Source organism: Salvelinus namaycush, chromosome 3 (assembly GCF_016432855.1).
Source record: "Salvelinus namaycush isolate Seneca chromosome 3, SaNama_1.0, whole genome shotgun sequence".
NCBI lineage: Eukaryota > Metazoa > Chordata > Actinopteri > Salmoniformes > Salmonidae > Salvelinus > Salvelinus namaycush.
Window position 1 is genome coordinate 91,870,542 of NC_052309.1, and position 21,519 is coordinate 91,892,060.

Sequence of the window (21,519 nt, forward strand, 5' to 3'; positions counted from 1 at the left end):
TGCTGCCTTGTCTCAGTCCTCTGTTCCGATCCACAGAGGCTGCTGCCTTGTCTCAGTCCTCTGTTCCGATCCACAGAAGCTGCTGCCTTGTCTCAGCCCTTTGCTGCCTTGTCTCAGCCCTCTGCTGCCTTGTTTCTGCCTTCTGCTCTGATCCACAGAGGCTGCTGCCTTGTCTCAGCCCTCTGTTCCGATCCACAGAGGCTGCTGCCTTGTCTCAGCCCTCTGTTCCGATCCACAGAGGCTGCTGCCTTGTCTCAGTCCTCTGTTCCGATCCACAGAGGCTGCTGCCTTGTCTCAGTCCTCTGTTCCGATCCACAGAGGCTGCTGCCTTGTCTCAGTCCTCTGTTCCGATCCACAGAGGCTGCTGCCTTGTCTCAGCCCTCTGCTCTGATCCACAGAGGCTGCTGCCTTGTCTCAGCCATGCATGTTGTTTGTATCCTGTTTACCCTCCCGCAGTCTCTTAATGACTACTGCGCTAGGAGACTGTGTGTGTGGTGTGTGTGTGTGAAGCTGTGCCTGTTCGGCTCTAAGGGACTCCAGAAAGGAAATGTGATTCTGACTTTTATGGAACATTGGGATGGAAAGGGATTGTTTCTTTACAGCATACTGGTACATCATTCTGTGTCGTGTAGAGCGAGAACAATGTCAGTTGGCATTCTACACAACATTGAATAACTGTGCTGTGTGCCAGCCAGGAGAAACCCTCTGTGTACCTCACAGAGCCAATGCTCCATTACTTCCCCTGCAGCCAAGTGTTTCTGCTGGGTCAAGGCTTGTTCTGGTATGGATGTGGCGGTGACGAAAGAGCCTCGGAGGCGGTGACGAAAGAGCCTCGGCGGCGGTGACGAAAGAGCCTCGGCGGTGTTTGTTAGCTGCTGTCTAGAGGTCAAAGGTCATTTGAAAACAATGACTGGAGATTGCATCAACGGAAATACTCAGAATTCCACTGATGTGAAACAGTACACCACACCTCCTGTCCTTAGTGTCAACCGCTCAGGTGATCACTTCCTCTGTGTGTGTGGTATATTTTGTGTGTAATAACATCATTACTTCAATCATTAGGCACAGTCTACCAAGAAACCTCAGACCCTAAAGTGCCTATTCAGTGTGTTCATGTTGTCAGCTGTAGTGGCTGTTTCAGGTACCCCACCTAGCAGAATCTGGGGAGAACACTGTCTGACTTCCAGGGGAAAATGGATACATTAGACTATCCAATGTATTATTTTTGACAATATTATATCGATTTAAATGCTTTTAGTTGCTAGGTAGCGCTTGTCTTCAGTATTAATTCTCCTGTAGCTTGGCCTCCGTCTTCTGTTTTTAAACAGTGATCCAATGTGTTTCCAGCACTTTTATTTCCATGACTGATCAAACTCGTTTTTATTGTGTCTCTCTCTCATCCCTCTGCAGCAGACATTTAGTGAGCAGTATGTTTGGATCATCGGAAAACGCAATAAAACCGCAGTATAGAATCGCAATACATATCGTATCATGGCGAGTCGTGATGCGTATCGAATCGCAATACATATCGTATCATGGCGAGTCGTGATGCGTATCGAATCGCAATACATATCGTATCATGGTGAGTCGTGATGCGTATCGAATCGCAATACATATCGTATCATGGCGAGTCGTGATGCGTATCGAATCGCAATACATATCGTATCATGGCGAGTCGTGATGCGTATCGAATCGCAATACATATCGTATCATGGTGAGTCGTGATGCGTATCGAATCGCAATACATATCGTATCATGGTTCGTGATGCGTATCGAATCGCAATACACATCGTATCATGGCGAGTCGTGATGCGTATCGTATCATGGTTCGTGATGCGTATCGAATCGCAATACATATCGTATCATGGTTCGTGATGCGTATCGAATCGCAATACACATCGTATCATGGCGAGTCGTGATGCGTATCGTATCATGGTTCATGATGCGTATCGAATCGCAATACATATCGTATCATGGTGCGTGATGCGTATCGAATCGCAATACACATCGTATCATGGCGAGTCGTGATGCGTATCGTATCATGGTTCGTGATGCGTATCGAATCGCAATACATATCGTATCATGGTTCGTGATGCGTATCGAATCGCAATACACATCGTATCATGGCGAGTCGTGATGCGTATCGTATCATGGTTCGTGATGCGTATCGAATCGCAATACATATCGTATCATGGCGAGTCGTGATGCGTATCGAATCGCAATACACATCGTATCATGGCGAGTCGTGATGCGTATCGAATCGCAATACATATCGTATCATGGCGAGTCGTGATGCGTATAGAATCGCAATACATATCGTATCATGAGTCGTGATGCATATAGAATCGCAATACATATCGTATCATGAGTCGTGATGCATATAGAATCGCAATACATATCGTATCATGGGTCGTGATGCGTATCGAATCGCAATACATATCGTATCATGGGTCGTGATGCGTATCGAATCGCAATACATATCGTATCATGAGTCGTGATGCATATAGAATCGCAATACATATCGTATCATGAGTCGTGATGCGTATAGAATCGCAATACATATCGTATCATGAGTCGTGATGCGTATAGAATCGCAATACATATCGTATCATGAGTCGTGATGCATATAGAATCGCAATACATATCGTATCATGAGTCGTGATGCGTATAGAATCACAATACATATCGTATCATGAGTCGTGATGCATATAGAATCGCAATACATATCGTATCATGAGTCGTGATGCATATAGAATCGCAATACATATCGTATCATGAGTCGTGATGCATATAGAATCGCAATACATATCGTATCATGAGTCGTGATGCGTATAGAATCGCAATACATATCGTATCATGAGTCGTGATGCGTATAGAATCGCAATACATATCGTATCATGAGTCGTGATGCGTATAGAATCACAATACATATCGTATCATGAGTCGTGATGCGTATAGAATCGCAATACATATCGTATCATGAGTCGTGATGCGTATAGAATCGCAATACATATCGTATCATGAGTCGTGATGCGTATAGAATCGCAATACATATCGTATCATGAGTCGTGATGCATATAGAATCGCAATACATATCGTATCATGAGTCGTGATGCGTATAGAATCGCAATACATATCGTATCATGAGTCGTGATGCGTATAGAATCGCAATACATATCGTATCATGAGTCGTGATGCGTATAGAATCGCAATACATATCGTATCATGAGTCGTGATGCGTATAGAATCACAATACATATCGTATCATGAGTCGTGATGCGTATAGAATCGCAATACATATCGTATCATGAGTCGTGATGCGTATAGAATCGCAATACATATCGTATCATGAGTCGTGATGCGTATAGAATCGCAATACATATCGTATCATGAGTCGTGATGCGTATAGAATCGCAATACATATCGTATCATGAGTCGTGATGCGTATAGAATCGCAATACATATCGTATCATGAGTCGTGATGCGTATAGAATCGCAATACATATCGTATCATGAGTCGTGATGCGTATAGAATCGCAATACATATCGTATCATGAGTCGTGATGCGTATAGAATCGCAATACATATCGTATCATGAGTCGTGATGCGTATAGAATCGCAATACATATCGTATCATGAGTCGTGATGCGTATAGAATCGCAATACATATCGTATCATGAGTCGTGATGCGTATAGAATCGCAATACATATCGTATCATGAGTCGTGATGCGTATAGAATCACAATACATATCGTATCATGAGTCGTGATGCGTATAGAATCACAATACATATCGTATCATGAGTCGTGATGCATATAGAATCACAATACATATCGTATCATGAGTCGTGATGCATATAGAATCGCAATACATATCGTATCATGAGTCGTGATGCGTATAGAATCGCAATACATATCGTATCATGAGTCGTGATGCGTATAGAATCACAATACATATCGTATCATGAGTCGTGATGCGTATAGAATCACAATACTGTGGTGCCGATACAATGTGTTTCTTGGTAATATCCTGTCAATCCCCAGCCTGTCTGGCTTCCCATCATCAACAACACACAAGCCTTTTGAATGTTTGACGTTGTCTGAAAGACCTGCTCATCTTTTACCTATTGGAAGTGTCTTCAGACCTTCATTTACTGATTGATCCCCAGAGCGCTTTTTGATTGGTGCATTTATAATCCCCTTTAATAATTAGTCATCAAGGAACTTGAATGTCCCCGTCATTCTGTCTCTGTAGCTCCTTCTGTCTTTTGTCTTTTATGTCTCTCTCTTTGTGTGTGTGTGTGTGTGCGCACTCGCTCTCAAAGAAATGACAGTTGAATCTCTGCAGAGAAAGAAACTAAACAGTGATAAGACTGGAAGGAGGAAGCTATTATTACCCATGAGCCCCGTGCTCTTCCTCCCAGAGAGGCTCTCTGTTCTGGCCTCCGAAACCCTTAGCTGTTTTTTTATGCATTAATGTTTGATGGCTCATTAGCATCGTGGCTAATGTTTTTCTATGGACGTAGGCTATTGATCGTTAGCATCGGGGCCTAATGCGTGCGACGGATGTTTTGCCATTGATCTATTGATCCTATCCTACATTATTACATCAACAGCCCAGGCCGTGTGTGAGAGAGAGCACATGGAAAACAGCCCTGTTTAGGGAGAGAGCGGGAGAGAGCACCTGGAAACAGCCCTGTTTAGTGGGAGAGAGAGAGAGCACCTGGAAACAGCCCTGTTTAGTGGGAGAGAGAGAGAGCACCTGGAAACAGCCCTGTTTAGTGGGAGAGAGAGAGAGAGCACCTGGAAACAGCCCTGTTTAGTGGGAGAGAGAGAGAGAGAGAGCACCTGGAAACAGCCCTGTTTAGTGGGAGAGAGAGAGAGCACCTGGAAACAGCCCTGTTTAGTGGGAGAGAGAGAGAGAGCACCTGGAAACAGCCCTGTTTAGCGGGAGAGAGAGAGAGCACATGGAAAACAGCCCTGTTTGGTGGGAGAGAGAGAGAGCACCTGGAAACAGCCCTGTTTAGTGGGAGAGAGAGAGAGCACCTGGAAACAGCCCTGTTTAGTGGGAGAGAGAGAGAGCACCTGGAAACAGCCCTGTTTAGTGGGAGAGAGAGAGAGCACCTGGAAACAGCCCTGTTTAGTGGGAGAGAGAGAGCACCTGGAAACAGCCCTGTTTAGTGGGAGAGAGAGAGAGCACCTGGAAACAGCCCTGTTTAGTGGGAGAGAGAGAGAGCACCTGGAAACAGCCCTGTTTAGTGGGAGAGAGAGAGAGCACCTGGAAAACAGCCCTGTTTAGTGGGAGAGAGAGAGAGAGAGCACCTGGAAACAGCCCTGTTTAGTGGGAGAGAGCGAGAGAGAGCACCTGGAAAACAGCCCTGTTTAGTGAGAGAGAGAGCACCTGGAAAACAGCCCTGTTTAGTGGGAGAGAGAGAGAGAGCACCTGGAAACAGCCCTGTTTAGTGAGAGAGAGAGAGAGCACCTGGAAACAGCCCTGTTTAGTGGGAGAGAGAGTACCTGGAAACAGCCCTGTTTAGTGAGAGAGAGAGAGAGCACCTGGAAACAGCCCTGTTTAGTGAGAGAGAGAGAGAGCACCTGGAAACAGCCCTGTTTAGTGGGAGAGAGAGCACCTGGAAACAGCCCTGTTTAGTGGGAGAGAGAGAGAGAGAGAGAGCACCTGGAAACAGCCCTGTTTAGTGGGAGAGAGAGCACCTGGAAACAGCCCTGTTTAGTGAGAGAGAGAGAGCACCTGGAAAACAGCCCTGTTTAGTGGGAGAGAGAGCACCTGGAAACAGCCCTGTTTAGTGAGAGAGAGCGAGAGAGAGCACCTGGAAACAGCCCTGTTTAGTGAGAGAGAGCGAGAGAGAGCACCTGGAAACAGCCCTGTTTAGTGAGAGCGAGAGAGAGCCCCTGGAAACAGCCCTGTTTAGTGGGAGAGAGAGAGAGCCCCTGGAAACAGCCCTGTTTAGTGGGAGAGAGAGAGCACCTGGAAACAGCCCTGTTTAGTGGGAGAGAGAGAGCACCTGGAAAACAGCCCTGTTTAGTGGGAGAGAGAGAGCACCTGGAAACAGCCCTGTTTAGTGAGAGAAAGAGAGAGAGAGAGAGAGAGAGAGAGCACCTGGAAAACAGCCCTGTTTAGTGAGGGAGAGAGAGAGAGCCCCTGGAAACAGCCCTGTTTAGTTGGAGAGAGAGAGCACCTGGAAACAGCCCTGTTTAGTGAGAGAAAGAGAGAGAGAGAGAGAGCACCTGGAAAACAGCCCTGTTTAGTGAGGGAGAGAGAGAGAGCCCCTGGAAACAGCCCTGTTTAGTTGGAGAGAGAGAGAGCACCTGGAAAACAGCCCTGTTTAGTTGGAGAGAGAGAGAGCACCTGGAAAACAGCCCTGTTTAGTGGGAGAGAGAGAGCACCTGGAAACAGCCCTGTTTAGTGGGAGAGAGAGAGCACCTGGAAAACAGCCCTGTTTAGTGGGAGAGAGAGAGCACCTGGAAACAGCCCTGTTTAGTGGGAGAGAGAGAGCACCTGGAAACAGCCCTGTTTAGTGGGAGAGAGAGAGCACCTGGAAACAGCCCTGTTTAGTGAGAGAGAGAGAGAGAGCACCTGGAAAACAGCCCTGTTTAGTGAGAGAGAGAGAGAGAGAGAGAGCACCTGGAAACAGCCTTGTTTAGTGGGAGAGAGAGAGAGAGAGCACCTGGAAACAGCCCTGTTTAGTGAGAGAGAGAGAGAGCACCTGGAAACAGCCCTGTTTAGTGGGAGAGAGAGAGCACCTGGAAACAGCCCTGTTTAGTGGGAGAGAGAGAGCACCTGGAAACAGCCCTGTTTAGTGGGAGAGAGAGAGCACCTGGAAACAGCCCTGTTTAGTGGGAGAGAGAGAGAGAGCACCTGGAAACAGCCCTGTTTAGAGAGAGAGCACCTGGAAACAGCCCTGTTTAGTGGGAGAGAGAGAGCACCTGGAAACAGCCCTGTTTAGTGGGAGAGAGAGAGCACCTGGAAACAGCCCTGTTTAGTGGGAGAGAGAGAGAGAGCACCTGGAAAACAGCCCTGTTTAGTGGGAGAGAGAGAGAGAGCACCTGGAAACAGCCCTGTTTAGTGGGAGAGAGAGAGAGAGCACCTGGAAAACAGCCCTGTTTAGTGGGAGAGAGAGAGCACCTGGAAACAGCCCTGTTTAGTGGGAGAGAGAGAGCACCTGGAAACAGCCCTGTTTAGTGGGAGAGAGAGAGAGAGCACCTGGAAAACAGCCCTGTTTAGTGGGAGAGAGAGAGAGAGAGAGCACCTGGAAAACAGCCCTGTTTAGTGGGAGAGAGAGAGAGAGCACCTGGAAAACAGCCCTGTTTAGTGGGAGAGAGAGAGAGAGCACCTGGAAAACAGCCCTGTTTAGTGGGAGAGAGAGAGAGCACCTGGAAACAGCCCTGTTGGGAGAGAGAGAGAGAGCACCTGGAAACAGCCCTGTTTAGTGGGAGAGAGAGAGAGAGAGAGAGCACCTGGAAACAGCCCTGTTTAGTGGGAGAGAGAGAGAGCACCTGGAAACAGCCCTGTTTAGTGGGAGAGAGAGAGAGAGCACCTGGAAACAGCCCTGTTTAGTGGGAGAGAGAGAGAGAGCACCTGGAAACAGCCCTGTTTAGTGGGAGAGAGAGAGAGCACCTGGAAACAGCCCTGTTTAGTGGGAGAGAGAGAGAGAGCACCTGGAAACAGCCCTGTTTAGCGGGAGAGAGAGAGAGCACATGGAAAACAGCCCTGTTTGGTGGGAGAGAGAGAGAGCACCTGGAAACAGCCCTGTTTAGTGGGAGAGAGAGAGAGCACCTGGAAACAGCCCTGTTTAGTGGGAGAGAGAGAGAGCACCTGGAAACAGCCCTGTTTAGTGGGAGAGAGAGAGAGAGAGCACCTGGAAACAGCCCTGTTTAGTGGGAGAGAGAGTACCTGGAAACAGCCCTGTTTAGTGAGAGAGAGAGAGAGCACCTGGAAACAGCCCTGTTTAGTGAGAGAGAGAGAGAGCACCTGGAAACAGCCCTGTTTAGTGGGAGAGAGAGCACCTGGAAACAGCCCTGTTTAGTGGGAGAGAGAGAGAGAGAGAGAGAGAGAGAGAGAGCACCTGGAAACAGCCCTGTTTAGTGGGAGAGAGAGCACCTGGAAACAGCCCTGTTTAGTGAGAGAGAGAGAGCACCTGGAAAACAGCCCTGTTTAGTGGGAGAGAGAGCACCTGGAAACAGCCCTGTTTAGTGAGAGAGAGCGAGAGAGAGCACCTGGAAACAGCCCTGTTTAGTGAGAGAGAGCGAGAGAGAGCACCTGGAAACAGCCCTGTTTAGTGAGAGCGAGAGAGAGCACCTGGAAAACAGCCCTGTTTAGTGAGGGAGAGAGAGAGAGCCCCTGGAAACAGCCCTGTTTAGTGGGAGAGACAGAGAGCCCCTGGAAACAGCCCTGTTTAGTGGGAGAGAGAGAGCACCTGGAAACAGCCCTGTTTAGTGGGAGAGAGAGAGCACCTGGAAAACAGCCCTGTTTAGTGGGAGAGAGAGAGCACCTGGAAACAGCCCTGTTTAGTGAGAGAAAGAGAGAGAGAGAGAGAGAGAGCACCTGGAAAACAGCCCTGTTTAGTGAGGGAGAGAGAGAGAGCCCCTGGAAACAGCCCTGTTTAGTTGGAGAGAGAGAGCACCTGGAAACAGCCCTGTTTAGTGAGAGAAAGAGAGAGAGAGAGCACCTGGAAAACAGCCCTGTTTAGTGAGGGAGAGAGAGAGAGCCCCTGGAAACAGCCCTGTTTAGTTGGAGAGAGAGAGAGCACCTGGAAAACAGCCCTGTTTAGTTGGAGAGAGAGAGAGCACCTGGAAAACAGCCCTGTTTAGTGGGAGAGAGAGAGCACCTGGAAACAGCCCTGTTTAGTGGGAGAGAGAGAGCACCTGGAAAACAGCCCTGTTTAGTGGGAGAGAGAGAGCACCTGGAAACAGCCCTGTTTAGTGGGAGAGAGAGAGCACCTGGAAACAGCCCTGTTTAGTGAGAGAGAGAGAGAGAGAGAGCACCTGGAAAACAGCCCTGTTTAGTGAGAGAGAGAGAGAGAGAGCACCTGGAAACAGCCTTGTTTAGTGGGAGAGAGAGAGAGAGAGCACCTGGAAACAGCCCTGTTTAGTGAGAGAGAGAGAGAGCACCTGGAAACAGCCCTGTTTAGTGGGAGAGAGAGAGCACCTGGAAACAGCCCTGTTTAGTGGGAGAGAGAGAGCACCTGGAAACAGCCCTGTTTAGTGGGAGAGAGAGAGAGAGCACCTGGAAACAGCCCTGTTTAGAGAGAGAGCACCTGGAAACAGCCCTGTTTAGTGGGAGAGAGAGAGCACCTGAAAACAGCCCTGTTTAGTGAGAGAGGTGAGGAGAGGTATAGAGCGAGTCTAAATCTCCATAGTGTCCTCATGCAGTACTATACATTTTACCTGGTAGTCAATATCTGGGGGGGGTTTATTAGGTTGTGACAAAAATCATAATTGTTTTATAATAATTTAAAAAAAAAAGTGTTTAAACCTTTTTATTTAACTAGGCAAGTCAGTTAGGAACAAATTCTTATTTACAATGATGGCCTACCGGGGAACAGTGGGTAGCCACGATGCTAACGATCCCCGACCTTGTTCAGGGACAGAACGACAGATTTTTACCTTTACCTTACCTTGTCAAATTATACTACTCCTTATCAGTGGTCTGTAGCTGGCAGCCAGTCTAATTATACTACTCCTTATCAGTGGTCTGTAGCTGGCAGCCAGTCTAATTATACTACTCCTTATCAGTGGTCTGTAGCTGGCAGTCAGTCTAATTATACTACTCCTTATCAGTGGTCTGTAGCTGGCAGCCAGTCTAATTATACTACTCCTTATCAGTGGTCTGTAGCTGGCAGTCAGTCTAATTATACTACTCCTTATCAGTGGTCTGTAGCTGGCAGTCAGTCTAATTATACTACTTATCAGTGCCTTTAGTCCTCTGTTTATCACTACTGTCAGTTAACTTCTTACGGATCATTGGGACGCTACCGTCCCACCTGGCCAACATCAGGTGAAATTGCAGAGCGCCAAATTCAAATGACAGAAATCGTAATATTAAACATTCATGAAAATACAAGTGTCATACATTTAAAAGCTTAACTTCTTGTTTATCCAGTCGCGTTGTCAGATTTCAATAAGGCTTTCCGGCGAAAGCACACCATGCAATTATCTGAGGACAGCGCCCCTCACACACGTTACATACATTACATACATTTTCCAACCAAGCAGATGCGTCACGAAAGTCAGAAATAGTGTTAAATAAATCACTTACCTTTTGAAGATCTTCATCTGGTTGCAATCATAAGGGTCCCAGCTACACAACACATGGTCCTTTTGTTCGATAAAGTCCTTCTTTATATCCCAAAAAAGTAAGTTTCAAAGGCGCACTTGACTCAGTAATCCACCGGTTTCCCTCGTTCAAAATGAATCCCGTAAGTTACCGATAAACTTCTTCTAAACAAGTCAAACAACGTTCCTAATCAATCCTCCGGTACCCTATTATGTAAATAAATGATCAAATTTAAGACGGAGAATACCGGAGACCATTACCGGAGATAAATAACAAAGTACACGCACTCACCGGAACGCGCTACAAACACTACAGCCAAAATGGGAGCCACTTTGAAAAATTAGCTATAATTTGTAGTTTTTCTAAAAACAAGCCTGAAACTCTTTCTAAAGACTGTTGACATCTAGTGGAAGCCCTAGGAACTGCAATCTGGGAGGGCTTCCTTTTATATTCCCATTCCCAGCCATTGTAATCAGAGGTGAGCTGGAGAAGGGGGGAAAAATCTGGATGGATTGCCCTCGGGTTTTTACCTGCCATATCAGTTCTGTTATACTCAGACATTATTTTAACAGTTTTGTAAACTTTAGAGTGTTTTCTATCCAATACTACAAAGTATATGCATATCCTAGCTTCTGGGCCTGAGAAACAGGCAGTTTACTTGGGGCACCTCATTCATCCAAACTTCCGAATACTGCCCCCTAGCCCGAAGAAGTTAACACAATGTTAAAACCTCTATGGCTGTAGTAGTAGTGTCCCTGTACTGTGCTTGTCGTTCATCCCAAATGACACCCTATTCCCTTTATAGTGTACTACTTTAGACCAGGACCCTGTATAACCAGAGAGAGGGATATCTGTAGGCTATAGCTCTATATGTGGTGCTGCTCGTGGCATTTGGAGACTTTACAGAGCCATCCTGGTTGGCACCAAACGTTCCATGAAGACAATAACATTCTGTCATAGAACCTTTTGGCAGAATGGTGGCCCGTTTGACAAACTTGGTTTGAGGTTTAGAATTTCAAACTCCATAGAAATAAACTTCAAACTTGATACGGTATCTATGGGCCACCTCCTGTAGACCTGCCTTGACTCCGTTTCTGGGTGACTTGACTATCTGTTTCAGCCCTGTCTTCACTTTTGACTTCAACAAGACTGACTTAGTCTCAGCGGGACATGAACTGGTCTGTCAGGTTCCTAGTATCTCCCCAGAGAGAGAGGCTGATTAGAGGGGCTGAGGCCAAGGCCAGGTCAAGGAGGGTGGTTGAGCCCAGGGACCTAGGTCATCTAAGGATAGACTGTCAGAGCTGTCGCTCTCAGGATGTGTGTTTGACAGAGAGGAGAAAGGAAGGGGAGGAGGGCCCCACCTCTCACCACAGGAACCACAGACAGACACTCAGTCACACACACCACCTCCATCACGCACACACTCTGGTCACCACACCACCACACTGACACATCCCTGCAGACTTCACGTGACCAACCAGCAGTAGCTGGTTTTAAATATATATATATATATATTTTTTTTTTACCTTTTATATAACTAGGCAGGTTAAGAACAATTTCTTATTTGCAATGACGGCCTACCAGGGAACAGTGGATTAACTGCCTTGTTCAGGGGCAGAACGACAGATTTTTACCTTTTACATTGTTAGCTCGGGGATTTAATCTAGCAATCTTTTGGTTACTGGCCCACCCCTCTAACCACTAGGCTACCTGCCGCCCCTCTAACCACTAGGCTACCTGCCGCCCCTCTAACCACTAGGCTACCTGCCTCCCCTCTAACCACTAGGCTACCTGCCTCCCCTCTAACCACTAGGCTACCTGCCTCCCCTCTAACCACTAGGCTACCTGCCGCCCCTCTAACCACTAGGCTACCTGCTCTAACCACTAGGCTACCTTCTTCCCCTCCAACCACTAGGCTACCTGCCGCCCCTCTAACCACTAGGCTACCTGCTACCTGCTCTAACCACTAGGCTACCTGCCGCCCCTCTAACCACTAGGCTACCTGCTACCTGCTCTAACCACTAGGCTACCTTCTTCCCCTCCAACCACTAGGCTACCTGCCGCCCCTCTAACCACTAGGCTACCTGCTACCTGCTCTAACCACTAGGCTACCTGCTCTAACCACTAGGCTACCTGCTACCTGCTCTAACCACTAGGCTACCTGCTACCTGCTCTAACCACTAGGCTACCTGCTACCTGCTCTAACCACTAGGCTACCTGCTCTAACCACTAGGCTACCTGCTACCTGCTCTAACCACTAGGCTACCTGCTACCTGCTCTAACCACTAGGCTACCTGCTACCTGCTCTAACCACTAGGCTACCTGCCGCCCCTCTAACCACTAGGCTACCTGCCTCCTCTCTAACCACTAGGCTACCTGCCTCCTCTCTAACCACTAGGCTACCTGCCTCCTCTCTAACCACTAGGCTACCTGCCGCCCCGGGTTAAGGCATAACGTCACCAGTGTAGGGGTGAGCTGGCTGTGTGTTTCAGGAGGACCAACAGCCCTGTTTTATAAACCAGAGAAACAGTGGAACCCATTACACCCCTGCAGACGTCACGTGGACCGACCCATGTCAACAGCAGTACAGTAGTGGGTTAAGGCATAACGTCACCAGTGTAGGGGTGAGCTGGCTGTGTGTTTCAGGAGGACCAACAGCCCTGTTTTATAAACCAGGGAAACAGTGGAACCCATTTCACCCCTAAAGTCACTCCCAAATGGCTCCCTATTAAGTGAATTACCATCGGTCTCTGGCCGAAAGTAGTGCTGGATATAGGGAATAGGGTACTGTTTGGGACACAAGCCCTGCTCTCTGTGTGTTTTATATAAACACGTCTTAGCTCTGTCTGGAGGACTACTGTGGTGTTTGTATTTCTGTCCTCATGGGTACCGGAATTCCACTGAAGTCCCCACAAGGATAGTAAAACAAGGAATGTTCTCACTCACTCACACTTATACATACATACAAACATACATATATATATATATATATGTTTCCCAGGTCCCCACAAGGATAAAGGCTATGTTAGGGTTAGGAGTTGGAATGGGAAAGAATGTTGTGTCCCCACAAGGATGGTAAAACATGTACTGTGAGTGCATGTGCCTAAAACTATTTGAGTGTGTTCTTGCACTACAGAAGAAAGGGGTTTGTATGTATGACTGTATACCTTGCTCTGTCCCTGTCTCTCGCTCCCTCAGTCTCCCCCCTCGGTCTCTCTCTCCAGGGGTGTTGGTGGAAGTATGACCTTCTCCTTAATCTTCGTCATGCCTATTCATTAGCTCAGTGGGTTAACATAGTCACTCAACTCTCTCCCTCCCAGGGGTGCGTGTGTTGGTGGATGCCAGAGAAAAGCTCCACATCCCGTGGGGAGAGGCGTCCAACCAGAGGCACGGAGAGACCATGATGGCGTTTGACACGAGGTCGGCCAGGATGGCCCACGGCATGGTGGAGACCAGGGACTTCCAGCAGTACCTGCCCTCCATCCGGGCCCTGTGGGCCGACACGGGCATCCAGGACGCCTACGACAGACGCAGGGAGTTCCAACTGGTGAGGACACACCTACAGAAACACACACATGGATAGAGACGTGTGTGTGTGAGACACACACACACACACACACACAAAGGCCCAACATATACAACCAACAAAGGGGCTTGCAGCTGGAATGATGGGCACAGAGTAATTGAGTGTTGGACTCTGTCTCTCGCTCCCTCTCTCTCCCTCTCTCGGTGGTCTAAGTGTTGGCTTGTAAAGCAGTGTGTCGTTCTCTTGTTGATGATCTATAGCTGGACTGAGGACTGTGCAGGGGATTCTCCACACTGGAACTGATGCTCTTTTTACTCTGTAAACTACCATCACTCATTCAGTTTAGGCACAGTCACCAAGCCTTCTCCAGCTCCAATCCCTCACCCCCCTCTCTTATCATGATAAAACATAAAGCAGACAGAGAGACCACACACACTGTTAAAGGACTAGTCCCCCCCACCCCAATACATCAGTGTCTGTCAGTCTGTCCTACATCAGAAGTGGCTTTCCTAGATGCATGGTGACATTTCAGCTGCCTTGTTCACTGTTACGGTATTTAGGGGCCATATTAAACCACAGATTAATCCAATGGTGTTGGACTAAGAATCACTTTTCAACTGAGAATATTTTTAGTCTAGGACTAGGCTAATATGTGTTGTGGAAACCTGCCCTAGTGTTTGACCCTCAGACACTACACTACAAGGGGAGGTAGTCTCTGCCACCCTCAGACACTATCAGACACTACACTACAAGGGGTGGTAGTCTCTACCACCCTCAGACACTACACTACAAGGGGTGGTAGTCTCTACCACCCTCAGACACTACACTACAAGGGGTGGTAGTCTCTACCACCCTCAGACACTACACTACTCTCTACCACCCTCAGACACTACACTACAAGGGGTGGTAGTCTCTACCACCCTCAGACACTACACTACTCTCTACCACCCTCAGACACTACACTACAAGGGGTGGTAGTCTCTACCACCCTCAGACACTACACTACAAGGGGAGGTAGTCTCTGCCACCCTCAGACACTACACTACAAGGGGTGGTAGTCTCTACCACCCTCAGACACTACACTACAAGGGGTGGTAGTCTCTGCCACCCTCAGACACTACACTACAAGGGGTGGTAGTCTCTGCCACCCTCAGACACTACACTACAAGGGGAGGTAGTCTCTGCCACCCTCAGACACTACACAAGGGGTGGTAGTCTCTGCCACCCTCAGACACTACACTACAAGGGGTGGTAGTCTCTACCACCCTCAGACACGACACTACAAGGGGTGGTAGTCTCTACCACCCTCAGACACTACACTACAAGGGGTGGTAGTCTCTACCACCCTCAGACACTACACTACTCTCTACCACCCTCAGACACTACACTACAAGGGGTGGTAGTCTCTACCACCCTCAGACACTACACAAGGGGTGGTAGTCTCTACCACCCTCAGACACTACACTACTCTCTACCACCCTCAGACACTACACTACAAGGGGTGGTAGTCTCTACCACCCTCAGACACTACACTACAAGGGGTGGTAGTCTCTACCACCCTCAGACACTACACTACTCTCTACCACCCTCAGACACTACACTACAAGGGGTGGTAGTCTCTACCACCCTCAGACACTACACTACAAGGGGTGGTAGTCTCTACCACCCTCAGACACTACACTACAAGGGGTGGTAGTCTCTACCACCCTCAGACACTACACTACAAGGGGTGGTAGTCTCTACCACCCTCAGACACTACACTACTCTCTACCACCCTCAGACACTACACTACAAGGGGAGGTAGTCTCTACCACCCTCAGACACTACACTACAAGGGGTGGTAGTCTCTGCCACCCTCAGACACTACACGGGGAGGTAGTCTCTGCCACCCTCAGACACTACACTACAAGGGGAGGTAGTCTCTGCCACCCTCAGACACTACACAAGGGGTGGTAGTCTCTACCACCCTCAGACACTACACTACTCTCTACCACCCTCAGACACTACACTACAAGGGGTGGTAGTCTCTACCACCCTCAGACACTACACTACAAGGGGTGGTAGTCTCTACCACCCTCAGACACTACACTACTCTCTACCACCCTCAGACACTACACTACAAGGGGTGGTAGTCTCTACCACCCTCAGACACTACACTACAAGGGGAGGTAGTCTCTACCACCCTCAGACACTACACTACAAGGGGTGGTAGTCTCTACCACCCTCAGACACTACACTACAAGGGGAGGTAGTCTCTGCCACCCTCAGACACTACACTACAAGGGGAGGTAGTCTCTGCCACCCTCAGACACTACACAAGGGGTGGTAGTCTCTACCACCCTCAGACACTACACTACTCTCTACCACCCTCAGACACTACACTACAAGGGGTGGTAGTCTCTACCACCCTCAGACACTACACAAGGGGTGGTAGTCTCTACCACCCTCAGACACTACACTACTCTCTACCACCCTCAGACACTACACTACAAGGGGAGGTAGTCTCTACCACCCTCAGACACTACACTACAAGGGGTGGTAGTCTCTGCCACCCTCAGACACTACACGGGGAGGTAGTCTCTGCCACCCTCAGACACTACACTACAAGGGGAGGTAGTCTCTACCACCATCAGACACTACACTACAAGGGGTGGTAGTCTCTACCACCCTCAGACACTACACTACTCTCTACCACCCTCAGACACTACACTACAAGGGGTGGTAGTCTCTACCACCCTCAGACACTACACTACTCTCTACCACCCTCAGACACTACACTACAAGGGGTGGTAGTCTCTGCCACCCTCAGACACTACACTACAAGGGGTGGTAGTCTCTACCACCCTCAGACACTACACTACAAGGGGTGGTAGTCTCTGCCACCCTCAGACACTACACTACAAGGGGTGGTAGTCTCTGCCACCCTCAGACACTACACTACAAGGGGAGGTAGTCTCTGCCACCCTCAGACACTACACAAGGGGTGGTAGTCTCTGCCACCCTCAGATACTACACTACTCTCTACCACCCTCAGACACTACACTACAAGGGGTGGTAGTCTCTACCACCCTCAGACACTACACTACTCTCTACCACCCTCAGACACTACACTACAAGGGGTGGTAGTCTCTACCACCCTCAGACACTACACAAGGGGTGGTAGTCTCTACCACCCTCAGACACTACACTACTCTCTACCACCCTCAGACACTACACTACAAGGGGTGGTAGTCTCTACCACCCTCAGACACTACACTACAAGGGGTGGTAGTCTCTACCACCCTCAGACACTACACTACAAGGGGAGGTAGTCTCTACCACCCTCAGACACTACACTACAAGGGGTGGTAGTCTCTGCCACCCTCAGACACTACACGGGGAGGTAGTCTCTGCCACCCTCAGACACTACACTACAAGGGGAGGTAGTCTCTGCCACCCTCAGACACTACACAAGGGGTGGTAGTCTCTACCACCCTCAGACACTACACTACTCTCTACCACCCTCAGACACTACACTACAAGGGGTGGTAGTCTCTACCACCCTCAGACACTACACTACAAGGGGTGGTAGTCTCTACCACCCTCAGACACTACACTACAAGGGGAGGTAGTCTCTGCCACCCTCAGACACTACACTACAAGGGGTGGTAGTCTCTACCACCCTCAGACACTACACTACAAGGGGAGGTAGTCTCTACCACCCTCAGACACTACACTACAAGGGGTGGTAGTCTCTACCACCCTCAGACACTACACTACAAGGGGAGGTAGTCTCTACCACCCTCAGACACTACACTACAAGGGGTGGTAGTCTCTGCCACCCTCAGACACTACACGGGGAGGTAGTCTCTGCCACCCTCAGACACTACACTACAAGGGGAGGTAGTCTCTGCCACCCTCAGACACTACACAAGGGGTGGTAGTCTCTACCACCCTCAGACACTACACTACTCTCTACCACCCTCAGACACTACACTACAAGGGGTGGTAGTCTCTACCACCCTCAGACACTACACAAGGGGTGGTAGTCTCTACCACCCTCAGACACTACACTACAAGGGGTGGTAGTCTCTACCACCCTCAGACACTACACTACAAGGGGAGGTAGTCTCTACCACCCTCAGACACTACACTACAAGGGGTGGTAGTCTCTGCCACCCTCAGACACTACACGGGGAGGTAGTCTCTGCCACCCTCAGACACTACACTACAAGGGGAGGTAGTCTCTACCACCATCAGACACTACACTACAAGGGGTGGTAGTCTCTGCCACCCTCAGACACTACACTACAAGGGGTGGTAGTCTCTACCACCCTCAGACACTACACTACAAGGGGAGGTAGTCTCTGCCACCCTCAGACACTACACTACAAGGGGTGGTAGTCTCTACCACCCTCAGACACTACACTACAAGGGGAGGTAGTCTCTGCCACCCTCAGACACTACACTACAAGGGGTGGTAGTCTCTACCACCCTCAGACACGACACTACAAGGGGTGGTAGTCTCTGCCACCCTCAGACACTACACTACAAGGGGTGGTAGTCTCTGCCACCCTCAGACACTACACTACAAGGGGTGGTAGTCTCTGCCACCCTCAGACACTACACGGGGAGGTAGTCTCTGCCACCCTCAGACACTACACTACAAGGGGAGGTAGTCTCTACCACCATCAGACACTACACTACAAGGGGAGGTAGTCTCTGCCACCCTCAGACACTACACAAGGGGAGGTAGTCTCTAAAATGTTTTCTGTTCAGCTGCGTTTACCAGACATATGTTGAGTCATCCTATCTGTAGTTCGATTGTCATGTATTCACTACAAGTGGCCAGTGTGGTAATCTGTTATATACAGTTGAAGTCGGAAGTTTACATACACTTAGGTTAGTCATTAAAACTTGGTTTTCAACCACTCCACAAATTTTGTGTTAACAAACTATAGTTTTGGCAAGTCGGTTAGGACATCTACTTTGTGCATGACACAAACCATTTTTCCAAAAATTGTTTACAGACAGATTATTTCACTTATAATTCACTGTATCACGATTCCAGTGGGTCAGAAGTTTACATACACTAAGTTGACTGTGCCTTTAAACAGCTTGGAAAATTCCAGAAAATGATGTCATGGCTTTAGAAGCTTCTGATAGGCTAATTGACATAATTTTAGTCAATTGGAGGTGTACCTGTGGATGTATTTCAAGGCCAACCTTCAAACTCAGTGCCTCTTTGCTTGACATCATGGGAAAATCAAAAGAAATCAGACAAGACCCCAGAAAAAAAATTGTAGACCTCCACAAGTCTGGTTCATCCTTGGGAACAATTTCCAAACGCCTGAAGGTACCACGTTCATCTGTACTAACAATAGTACGCAAGTATAAACACCATGGGATCACGCAGCCGTCATACCGCTCAGGAAGGAGACGCGTTCTGTCTCCTAGAGATGAATGTACTTTGGTGCAAAAAGTGCAAATAAATCCCAGAACAACACCAAAGGACCTTGTGAAGATGCTGGAGGAAACAGGTACAAAAGTATCTATATCCACAGTAAAACGAGTCCTATATCGACATCCTGATAGGCCGCTCAGCAAGGAAGAAGCCACTGCTCCAAAAACGCCATTCAAAAGCCAGACTACAGTTTGCAATTGCACATGGGGACAAAGATCGTACTTTTTGGAGAAATGTCCTCTGGTCTGATGAAACAAAAATAGAACTGTTTGGCCATAAAGATCATCGTTATGTTTGGAGGAAAAAGGGGGAGGCTTGCAAGCCGAAGAACACCATCCCAACCGTGAAGCACGGCGGTGGCAGCATCATGTTGTGGGGATGCTTTGCTGCAGGAGGGACTGGTGCACTTCACAAAATAGATGGCATCATGAGGCAGGAAAATTTTAAATATTTGTGGGCAGAAATGAAAACGTGTGTTAGGACAAGCAGGCCTACAAACCTGACTCAGTTACACCAGCTCTGTCAGGAGGAATGGGCCAACATTCCCCCAACTTATTGTGGGAAGCTTGTGGAAGGCTACCCAAAACGTAATGCTACCAAATACTAATTGAGTGTATGTAAACTTCTGACCCACTGGGAATGTGATGAATGAAATAAAAGCTGAAGTAAATCATTATCTCTACTATTATTTTGACATTTCACATTCTTAACATAAAGTGGTGATCCTAACTGACCTAAGACAGGGAATTTTTGTCAGGAATTGTGAAAAACTGAGTTTAAATGTATTTGGCTACGGTGTATGTAAACTTCTGACTTCAACTGTATATATTCACTACAAGTGGCCAGTGTAGAAATCAAACCCACTACGTTGATGGTGCATACAAATGAACACGCTCCCACCAGCTGACTCACTGAAGTTACTTTGTCACTGTTTGTCTCTGGAAGATTTTCTGCTGTAAAATCTCTTATGAAGGGACACCTATACCAAGAAGTCAGGAAATAAGACATTCTGTTTACTAATATTGAACTGAGCCATTGAAACCAGTTGTGTGAGCTGGACTTCCTGATTCCTGCCAAACCCACAACTGATTCCCTAGTGATGTTTCTAAAGGGGTTTCTGCTAGTCTGTCTGTTAGCTGTCCTCTGCCAACTCACTCATCCCAGGGAGGCTGTCATCTGAGACCGGGGTGTGACGGAACCGCAGCACGCCATACTCCCTCCCAGTTCTGCTAATACGCACTCTCACTTCCCAAAAGCTGACACAGAATGGACACTCGGTTCACCATTAAGCGGAGGGTTAACATCTTAGAGAGGCTCAAAGTTGAGTCTGAATTCTGTAGCGTTTGATGCTCAGGGCTGTTTGTGGTCTGTTTATCAAATAAATACATCACATTTTTATTGTGTATGGTAATATAAAATATTATACCTTATACAGTTTCATCTTAAAGTGGAATCATTTATTTAAAACAGAGTTTAATGGCGCCAGAGGGGATAGAAGACATTTTACAGGCTAATGACCAATGGTTTTAAATGTTTTTTAGTTTTTAAATGTCTTGCTTTTTAACTCTGCATTGGTGGGGTAATTGCTCGTAAGTAAGCATTTCACGCTAAAGTTTACATCTGTTGTATTCAGCGCATACAATTTCATTTGAAAACTGACTGCATCTACTGCCCTTAAACCACTACTAATGGCTTCTGAGCTTGCTGCTCACACACACACACACACACACACACACACACACACACACACACACACACACTATCAGTGTTTGTGTGTGGAGAAAATGCTAACTCACACACAAATCAAGTCAACCATAGAAAATGAAAACAATGCCCTTTCTTGCCCTCCCTCCCTCCCTCCCTCTCCGATGTGGAACAGAGAGGAAAGGAATCAACTGTTCCAGAAAAGGGAGGGTGCATGAGAGAGAGAGAGAGATCTGGGACCACACGTTGTTAATGTTCATATGTAGTATACATTCTCACAACGACATAGTCATATCTATTCTATACACTCCACTTCTAACTCTGTTGCCCTGCGTTGATTGGACCCTCAACAGATCCCATGTCAATGAGGGCGTGGCTTGTAACAGAACACTATAAAGCCTTCAGTGGAGAGGAGGAGAATAGGTCCAAGGCTGTGGATTAGGATTATGCAACACCTAGGATAGGGAAGAGAGAGGGGGGGGGGAGGGGTGAAAGGGAGTAAGGACTGGGCTGGGGAATGTTTACTTAAAGCATCAAGATCAAGTCCTGTTCT

General features: G+C 48.0%; 1 protein-coding gene across 2 annotated transcripts in view; it reads left to right on the top strand.

Annotated features, from left to right (window-relative positions):
- The window catches only part of LOC120042580 (guanine nucleotide-binding protein subunit alpha-13), a 45,200-nt gene that overhangs the window by 5,140 nt on the left and 18,541 nt on the right, over window positions 1–21,519 (top strand). For both annotated transcript variants that reach the window (XM_038987413.1, XM_038987405.1), the window contains exon 2: window positions 13,614–13,840. In XM_038987413.1, the coding sequence (XP_038843341.1) occupies window positions 13,614–13,840 (227 nt within the window). The remainder of the gene's footprint in view (window positions 1–13,613; window positions 13,841–21,519) is intronic.